Source organism: Mandrillus leucophaeus, unplaced genomic scaffold, assembly GCF_000951045.1.
Source record: "Mandrillus leucophaeus isolate KB7577 unplaced genomic scaffold, Mleu.le_1.0 Scaffold331, whole genome shotgun sequence".
NCBI lineage: Eukaryota > Metazoa > Chordata > Mammalia > Primates > Cercopithecidae > Mandrillus > Mandrillus leucophaeus.
The window spans coordinates 1,426,852-1,437,253 of record NW_012103488.1 but is presented as its reverse complement, the minus strand read 5'-3'; the positions used below and the strand labels follow the sequence as shown (position 1 = coordinate 1,437,253).

At 42.6% G+C, this 10,402-nt stretch overlaps 1 protein-coding gene across 2 annotated transcripts in view; it reads right to left on the bottom strand.

Moving 5' to 3' along the window:
• Positions 1-10,402, bottom strand: part of MYOF (myoferlin) — a 179,663-nt gene that overhangs the window by 119,244 nt on the left and 50,017 nt on the right. For both annotated transcript variants that reach the window (XM_011988472.1, XM_011988473.1), the window contains exon 4: positions 2,390-2,498. In XM_011988472.1, coding sequence (XP_011843862.1) covers positions 2,390-2,498 — 109 coding nt within the window. The remainder of the gene's footprint in view (positions 1-2,389; positions 2,499-10,402) is intronic.

The window sequence follows — 10,402 nt, the reverse complement described above, 5'->3', positions numbered from 1 at the left end:
TAGAGACAAGGTTTCACCATGTTGGCCAGGCTGGTCTCAAACTCCTGACCTCAGGTGATCCGCCCGCCTCAGCCTCCCAAAGTGCTGGGATTATAGGCGTGAGCCACCTTGCCTGGCCTGTTTATGTGAATTTAAATACACATCCTATATTTTCATTTGCCACTTTTGCTACATCTGGTAAACACACACATATACAGTGCATTGCCCTATTTTTTTCTATTTCTCTATTTATCAGTGAATACTCCCCCATAGACTGGCACACCCTGTGACCTGGAACTACTGCTCTGGAAGACACTGAACAGGATAAGGAATATGCCCCCAGCCACAGTTTCACAGCACACAAAGAATCATAAAAGCAGCATCTCATGGCTGAACGCAGGGAGCACTGAAGGGCTTAGCTGCTAAACTTAATCTAAGAATCAAACTTCTCAAACCTAAAAGAACACACAGACAGCCACCCCCTTGTTCTGTGGTTTTCATGCTGTGTTCTAGTGACCTCGGGATTCCCAGAGGTGCTCCAGGGAACCCCAAAAGGGTAAGAGGAATTACAGGGGGCAGGGCTTGAGGCCCTTCATTTTCTTTACTCGATGATATGGTTTAGATGTTCGTTGCCTCCAAATCTCATGTTGAAATGTGACCTCCCATAGTGGAGGTGGACCCTGGTGGGAGGTGTTTGGGTCATGGGGGTGGATCCCTCATGAAGGGCTTGGTACCTTTCTTGTAGTAATGAGTGAGTTCTCATTCTATTAGTTACTGCAAGGTCTGGTTATTAAAAAGGGTCTGGCCCCTTCCCCCTCTTCTCTCTTGCTCCCTTTCTCACCATGTGTCATGCCTGCCTCCTCTCCACCTTCCTGCACGAGCAAAAGCTTCCTGAGGCCTCACCAGAAACCAAGCAGATGTCAGTGCCATGCGTGGACAGCCTGCAGAACTGTGAGCCAAATAAACCTCTTTTCTTTATAAATTTCCCAGCCTCATGGACTAACACACTCCATTGAATCACAACAGTTCTGCCATTCTAGGGGTCTACATATGCTTTCTTCTGTGCTTTAAAAAAAGGCAGAAAAATCACTGACTTATACCATCTTTCCTCAGAATCATTTCTCTCAGCTAGGTTTTGGGTAAACGGATGATAGCCGACATTTTGAATGTGTGTTTTGATTAGAATGCTGATTTTTGGCAAATCTGTAAGTTTTAGAGACCAGACCAGCAAAACTGCCATTCTCTCACGTGGCTGTTGAGAAGCCTCGCTCTGCCTACAGGGACTCCATCTTTTAGTGTGAATTTTTCTCCCTTTGCCCAGGCTCCCAAGAAAAATAAATTGATTGGAAAAATGAAGGGGTTGGAAGTTATGGGCCAAAGACAGTGTCTTTATGAGTGCTTCTTATTAATTATATGAAATCTGGGACTTGCGACACTTGAGTCATTTTTTTAAAAGCACATGCACTTGAGAAAGAGAATTCTGGTCTTGCATCAGACAATATTAAGATGTACTTATTTTTTTATTTTATTTTATTTTTTTTGAGACGGAGTCTTGCTCTGTTGCCCAGGCTGGAGTGTAGTGGCGCGATCTTGGCTCACTACAACCTGGGCCTCCCGGGTTCGTGTGATTTTCCTGCTTCAGCCTTCCTGGGACTACAGGCACATGCCACCATGCCCGACTAATTTTTTGTATTTTTAGTAGAGACGGGGTTTCACCGTGTTAGGCAGGATGGTCTGGATCTCCTGACCTCATGATCTGCCCGCCTCAGGCTCCCAAAGTGCTGGAATTACAGGCGTGAGTCACTACACCCAGCAAGATGTACTTACTGAGAGAGGCTGTGACCAGAAAACATCCAACACCCAATGTAATAAAGATTATGAGACCAGGCGTGGTGGCTCATGCCTGTAATCCCAGCACTTTGGTAGGTCGAGGCGGGAGGATCACTTGAGGTCAGGAGTTTGAGACCAGCCTAACCAATATGATGAAACTCCATCTCTACTAAAAATATAAAAATTAACTGGGCATGGAGGCACTTGCCTATAATCCCAGCTACTTTGGAGGCTGAGGCTGGAGAATCACTTGAACCCAGGAGGAAGAGGTTGCAGTGAGCAGAGATTACACCATTGCACTCCAGCCTGGGTGACAAAGTGAGACTCCATCTCAAAAAAAAAAAAAAAAAAGATTATGATATTACCATCTTCATATTTCAAGGTTATATCAATGAACTGCCTTCTACAGAATGTTTCAAAGAGTATCTGATACACAGAATATACATAACCACACAAATGTGGGTTATATATAATAACCCGCAGGCGTGAGCCACCTCGCCCGGCTTTAGACCTTTTTCTTAATGAAATTTTGCTCAATCATCTCACTTCAAAGCCATTCAATGAGAGAGAAAACACTCACCCCAGTATCTTGCCCCCTTTCATTTAGCAGGGAGATCAGCTTGTATGGCAGGGATCTGCTCTGGTCACCAGTCAGGTCCTTCAGGGCTACGGTCGCTGTGCCAATTAATCTGCAAGGAAAACAGGAAAGCACATAGCAGCCTAAGTAGGAGATAGGCTTCCACTGACTCAGGACCTCTCAACCCCTACCTCTTCATCTGTTATAATTAAAGTCACCTATAGTGAGATGTGGGCCATTTTGCTATGAGTGTCGCAGGCATTTTGGCAGTAAATGTATCTCCCATCGCTTCTCCATTACAAGAGTCAAACTCTGGTGCCTATGAAATTCCTGTCTTTTTTTTTCTTTTTTCTTTTCTTTTCTTTTGTTTTTTTGAGACAGACTCTTGCTGTGTCACCCAGGCTGGAGTGCCCTGGGGCGATCTCCACTCACTGCAGCCTCCATGTACTGGGTACAAGTGATTCTCCTGCCTCAGCCTCCCAAATAGCGGGGATTGTAGGCGCCCACCGCCACGCCCAGCTAATTTTTGTATTTTTCATAGAGATGGGTTTTCGCCATGTTGGCCAGGATGGTGGTCTCGAACTCCTGACCTCAGGTGGTCTGCCCACCTCAGCTGCCCAAAGTGCTGGGATTACAGGTGTGAATCACCGCTCCCAGCCTGAAATTTCAACAGTCATGAAGGAGATAGAAGGGCAAGAGGTGAAGACTGAATAGAGTGGCCAGACACAGTGGCTCATGCCTGTAATCCCAGCACTTTGGGAGGCTGAGGTGGAAGGACCAATTGAGTCCAGGAGTTTGAGACCAGCCTGGGCAAGATGATGAGACCCCATCTCTACAAAAAATTAAAAAATTAATTGGGTGTGGTGATGCATGCCTGTAATTCCAGCTACATGGGAGAATAAGGTGGGAGGCTCACTTGAACCCAGGAGGTTGAGGTTGCAGTGAGCTATGATTGCATCACTGTACTCCAGGCTGGGCGACAGAGTGAGACCTTGTCTCAAAAAAAAGAAAAAGAAAAAAGAAAGACTAAATATAGCCCGCTCCCTTGCCCTCCACGCGCCCCGCCACCCAGAATCCAGAAAGAAAAGTAGGACAAAATTTAGTGAGAGAGGAAGGCATTTCTCTGTAATGGAAATGTAAAAGGACCCATAAATCTTTGCCCACTGTGAAAATAATCCCCCAAGTAGACCTTCTAGGGTTGTAAATAGGTTGCCAGTTCACTGATAGGGTTAGCTTGCTATCCTCTGTATGATGGTGCAGCATTCAAACGTTCAGTGTGTGTACTTCTCTCTTCCTAGAACTTGGTGGATAATATCAGCCTCTGCCACTTACCTGTCTATCTCCTATCGTACCTAACATATTGGCACAGAAGTACCCTCGTGTCTCTGCTCACGAGGAAAGCCCCTTCGATGCAGGGATTGCTGCCTGTTTTATTCACTACTCTAACACAGTACCAGAACATAGTAGATACTTAACAACAGGTTCCTGAATGAAGGAAAGAATAAGTAAGTCTACATATATTGAGAATTAATACTCAAAACATTTTTATAGTTAGGGAACATGATCAAAAACACCTATAGAACACACATTCCCCAGTCTATATAAAAATGTAACCTGTGAAAAATAGCCTGTAAATTGGGGTTATAACATGAAACATGAATGAGAGTAGGTAAACCGGGGAAGTTCCTTGTGTGAAATGCAATCAGAAAGGCAGAGAGTCACGTGTTTTCAGTATGTATCCTGATAAAGGACAGAAGAAATATTTAGAATGCTTTATTTATTTTCTTCACTGAGACGGAGTTTCGTTCTTATTGCCCAGGCTGGAGTGCAATGGTGTGATCTCGGCTCACTGCAACCTCTGCCTCCTGGGTTCAAGCGATTCTCCTGCCTCAGCCTCCCGAGTAGCTGGGATTACAGGCATGTGCCACCACACCTGGCTCATTTTGTGTATTTTTAGTAGAGATGGGGTTTCTCCATGTTGGTTAGGCTGGTCTAGAACTTCCAATCTCAGGTGATCCACCCGCCTTAGCCTCCCAAAGTTCTGGGATTACAGGTGTGAGCCACTGTGCCCGGCCCAATATTTAGAATTTTTAACTGTTACTTACTTATATCCTGTCTACATTGGCACTGACTTACACTAGCAGATAGAATAGAAAATCATTAGCATAAAAATAGAAAGCTAAACATTGGGTCCTTAAAGTGATAGCAGAGATTCCTTATGCCAAAACATCTGGGGTGAGGAAACTGCAGTTGAACATTTCTACGTAACTCTGGGCTTTTGGACAAACACAATAATCAGGAAAATTCATCTTGTGGAAAAAGAATTCATTTTATTTTAAAATATAATACAGTTTCTTTAAAAATCAGAAGGTAAAAGTTGTTTCTCAGAAGTGCTCCGGGGACGCCACATGGCAACATGGGCACATCATTTTTGAAGTGATAGATGTTAGCAGTATCTGTATTATTCTCCCCAGTCCTCTTCAGTCTTCATAAATAGGATTAGATTTTAATGCTAGGGTCTGTAACTCAACCATATAGGTCCAGAGATTTGGCAATATTAATAAGTGTCTTTGCGTTCTATGAATAGGATATTGCACAAGACCAGGAAATTGCTATAGCACCCTGTTTCGCCCAATTTACCCAATGATAGGAGCGCTTTGCACATGATGTCTTCTTGGAAGAGTGCACTTTCTTGTAAAGAACACCACACAAGATGCTCAACAACTGTGATGGACTCTCATCCCTTCTAATATCACAAGCAGAATTTGTAGTTGGGGTCAGGTGCGGTGGCTCATGCCTGTAATCCTAGCACTTGGGGAGGCCAAGGTGGGTGGATCACTTGAGGCCAGGAGTTCAAAACCAGCCTGGCCAACATGGTGAAACCCCATATCTACTAAAAATACAACAAATTAGCCAGGTGTGGTGGTGCACGCCTGTAATTCCAGCTACTTGGGAGGCTGAGGTAGGAGAATCACTTGAACCCGTGAGGCAGAGGTTACAGTGAGCCAAGATCAGGCCACTGCACTCCAGCCTGGGTGACAGAGCAAGACCCTGTCTCAAACAAACAAAAAAAAAGAGTCCACCGTAGTTGGCAATGGAAAAGAAAATTTTTGCCTCCAGAGGGATAATAGTGAACTTTTCAGCCCTTTTTGGTCAATAAAGAAATTAGTTCTCCCAGTCAATGCTGAGAATTGGTGGGAATTTTCTCCTGTTTTATTGTTGTTGCTGTTTTTCCTTTTGCTGTCATACATTTAATGTTTACATGTTACAAAACCATAATTTATTGTTATTATTTTTTCTCAAAACTATTATCTTTTAAGGAAATTTTTAAAATAAAACTATGTTTTACATTAACAGAAAAAAAGATTGGATGGGAATTTTACAGAGTATGTTTTTAGATCAGTATGTTTTTCAGGCTTTTTTACAGGAGTATATTTTTTCTCCTTACTTAGATATTTATTCCCGTGACATACCGAGGACACCCATTACTCCATCTTCACCAGACAAAACAGATGAGCCTCCAAACAAGGTGAAAGCCCCTAAAATCTCTTTCACATCTCTCTCAGCCACACAGCATGAGTATTAAGGAGAATTTATTTCCATGGTTTTTAAGTCATGAAATCAGCTAATTGAGTTTTCAAGAAAATCAAAACGTAAAAACTTCAGGTTTAAAAGTCATCCAACTGGTATTAAATGTCTAAATGCGATGAAAGATGTGGAAAGAAACTGGACTTCATTCCTTGCAATTCTATAATTGATAGCCCAACCCTAGGACTGAGACAGCAACACTGCACACTTGAACATCTACCGATTTGCTTCTGCTAAAGTCAAAATGCCCTGAATCTCTGTCATCAATAAATAAATCTTAGAACAAACAGTGCAACATGCTGGGACTACGCTGAAGGAGAAAGAGGGCCAGCCTGGTGTTGGACCAGTGTGTCTTGACCTCAGCACTACTGACATTTTGAACCCATTAATTTTTTTTTTATGGGAGGCTATACTGTTCAGCTAGATACCATTTGTGATCATCGAAAACTTCGAGGCACATTGCCAGTTGTTCCCTGGAGGGCAAAACTGCCCAGGTTGAAAACAACTCCTGTTCTATTCCTAACTCTGTCCCAACTTTCTTAAAGTGCTTGGCTAAGTCACCCAACTCTTCGTTATTTGCAAACAAGTGGATTGAAGCAAAAAATTTCTCAAATGCTTTCCAGCTCTAACAGTCTGCTACTAGGCTTGTATATGTGATGCTTTCTATGTATGTCTACGGGAAACCATCTAATGTTAAATATTTCTTTTCTGGCCAGGTGTGGTGGCTCACACCTGTCATCTCACCACTTCAGGAAGCTGAGGTAGGAGGATAACTTGAGTCCAAGAAGTTCCAGACCAGCCTGGGCACACACACAAAAAGTGAAAAATTAGCTGGGTGTGGTGGCTCACACCAGTAGCCTCAGCTACTTGGGAGGCCGAGTGAGTCGTCAATATGCTACTGCATATTGATTTTCTATTCTATCTGCTAGTGTAAGTCAGTGCCAATGTAGACAGGATATAAGTAAGTAACAGTTAAAAATTCTAAATATTGGGCCGGGCACAGTGGCTCACACCTGTAATCCCAGAACTTTGGGAGGCTAAGGCGGGTGGATCACCTGAGATTGGCAACCGAGCAAGACCTTGTCTCAAATAATAATAATAATAAATTTTCTCTCTCTCTTTTTTTTTTTAAAGTCCTGATCTCTAATTTAGAGAAAAAAAAATCTCTTAGAACATGTCCATGTTAGACCATCCAGAATGCTAGGCAGGGTTTCTGCCTTCAAAGAGATTATCTTACAATGTCATAAATCAAACTAGAATTCACACAGAGTGTCAGGAGAGAAGGTTAGGCCAATAACAGAAATGTGGAATGCAGTGTGTGCTACATAATACAATAGGGAATAGTGAGGCTGATGGTTAACTGGAAAAAACAGGCTTGCCTAAAACACAAAGCCTGTCTGCTGACCCTTTATGGCCTTGAGTGGTTTTACAACCTCCATTCTGACCCAACCAATAACTGCTAGTTTCTCTTCCCCCAGAGAGGGTAGTAACAGGTCACTGACCAGGAATGGAGTAAAATAACAGAAACCAATTATAAAGCCTAACCTCAATTCCTTATTTTAGAAACCTTTAGTTTCATATCCTATTTGGAAAGAAAGATTTGCTTTCTCCTAAAATTCTGATGCTTTTGTAGGGGGGACACATAAAAGGATTTATTATTATTTTTTTTTTCTGGAGTAAAGATAGTGTGTTTAGACGAAGGCCTGGAAAGCCTTGAATCCCAAAGATATTTTTACAACAGGTTGACTTCAGGAAAAATTCAAACAGAACTTCTAGGAGTTTTCATTGTGAATTGAAGAAAACATGTCCCATGGATAAGTCTGAGCTCTGCAGTGACTCCCAGAGCACTCCTGGCCAGGCCTATTTTCTATGATGTGGCCTTGATACAAAATACTGTGAAAAACTGGGAAATGATGACTTGGCCTCTTACACAGAGGATAAGAACAGTTTGGTCTAACCATAAGCCAATTGCCTTTAAAGGAGGTGACACTAAACCAAGAGCCTTTTTTCTTTTCTATTACTAACGTTATGAAAATGCTAGAATATTATAGTGTGACAGTGATGGGGAAGCTTTGCTCTATACATTCATGGAAAAGTAAGTCTCCCCATGAACTCCAACCAACACTAAAACAGAGGGACTACTGTCTCAAAAGGGAATTTTATAGTGAAAGAATCTCGACGTCCTCTGGCCCTCCAGCTTTCCTTGTGGAATTAATAAACTGCAGATGTCTTCAAAGTGAAGAAAAAGCCAGTCATGCTTCTTTGTCTTTCAGCCCACGAATGTCATAGAGTTTGGCATCAAGTCTCTATGTGACATCAAATATTACGCAATGGGAGCAACTACTTGAAAATAAGATGTTTTAATTGGGAATAAAAGAGTTTAATTGTAAACCAGTCAACTTAGTCTTGCAAGTATTGGTTAGGAGCCACTTAAACTGTTTTTCTTTCCCTCCATCTTCTTAAAATAGAGTATAGTTTGTTTACAAAAGAGAAATGGAAAATGTTCTCCCCTTTAGCATGGGCGCAAATGTGAAGGGCCGCATGCCTCTGGAGTGAGTAAGGGCTTTGCCGGCTGATTCTTCCTCCGGGGAGCTCACGTACACCAAGTTGTTCCTCTCTGCAGCAGAGACACAGCCCACATGATTTCTGGAGGAGGAGTAACTTGGAAATTCCTTCATGAAGGAAAAACTGTGTTGGAGGCTGAGAAATAAATCACATGTTGCACTGTTTCTGCCTCTAGAGATCGCAGCTCGGTCTCAACTTCCCGACCTCTGAGCAGGAACAGCAATCCCAACTGGACCGGGGACAAACACGATTCCAAGCTGCTCCTAGGTCCCCTGTAGGAAACCTAAAAAGAGGCTGACTTCCCCACCCTCAAAGCAGTAGGCTCTCAGCTGGCCGTGCCTTGTCATTTTGGCAGGCCTATGGCCCTGGGGTTCCAAGGGTGGGCCCCGTCTCCCCAGTTGTTCCCTGGAGGGCAAAACTGCCCAGGTTGAAAACAACTCCTGTTCTATTCCTAACTCTGTCCCAACTTTCTTAAAGTGCTTGGCTAAGTCACCCAACTCTTCGTTATTTGCAAACAAGTGGATTGAAGCAAAAAATTTCTCAAATGCTTTCCAGCTCTAACAGTCTGCTACTAGGCTTGTATATGTGATGCTTTCTATGTATGTCTACGGGAAACCATCTAATGTTAAATATTTCTTTTCTGGCCAGGTGTGGTGGCTCACACCTGTCATCTCACCACTTCAGGAAGCTGAGGTAGGAGGATAACTTGAGTCCAAGAAGTTCCAGACCAGCCTGGGCACACACACAAAAAATGAAAAATTAGCTGGGTGTGGTGGCTCACACCAGTAGCCTCAGCTACTTGGGAGGCCGAGTGAGTCGTCAATATGCTACTGCATATTGATTTTCTATTCTATCTGCTAGTGTAAGTCAGTGCCAATGTAGACAGGATATAAGTAAGTAACAGTTAAAAATTCTAAATATTGGGCCGGGCACAGTGGCTCACACCTGTAATCCCAGAACTTTGGGAGGCTAAGGCGGGTGGATCACCTGAGATTGGCAACCGAGCAAGACCTTGTCTCAAATAATAATAATAATAAATTTTCTCTCTCTCTTTTTTTTTTTAAAGTCCTGATCTCTAATTTAGAGAAAAAAAAATCTCTTAGAACATGTCCATGTTAGACCATCCAGAATGCTAGGCAGGGTTTCTGCCTTCAAAGAGATTATCTTACAATGTCATAAATCAAACTAGAATTCACACAGAGTGTCAGGAGAGAAGGTTAGGCCAATAACAGAAATGTGGAATGCAGTGTGTGCTACATAATACAATAGGGAATAGTGAGGCTGATGGTTAACTGGAAAAAACAGGCTTGCCTAAAACACAAAGCCTGTCTGCTGACCCTTTATGGCCTTGAGTGGTTTTACAACCTCCATTCTGACCCAACCAATAACTGCTAGTTTCTCTTCCCCCAGAGAGGGTAGTAACAGGTCACTGACCAGGAATGGAGTAAAATAACAGAAACCAATTATAAAGCCTAACCTCAATTCCTTATTTTAGAAACCTTTAGTTTCATATCCTATTTGGAAAGAAAGATTTGCTTTCTCCTAAAATTCTGATGCTTTTGTAGGGGGGACACATAAAAGGATTTATTATTATTTTTTTTTTCTGGAGTAAAGATAGTGTGTTTAGACGAAGGCCTGGAAAGCCTTGAATCCCAAAGATATTTTTACAACAGGTTGACTTCAGGAAAAATTCAAACAGAACTTCTAGGAGTTTTCATTGTGAATTGAAGAAAACATGTCCCATGGATAAGTCTGAGCTCTGCAGTGACTCCCAGAGCACTCCTGGCCAGGCCTATTTTCTATGATGTGGCCTGGATACAAAATACTGTGAAAAACTGGGAAATGATGACTTGGCCTCTTACA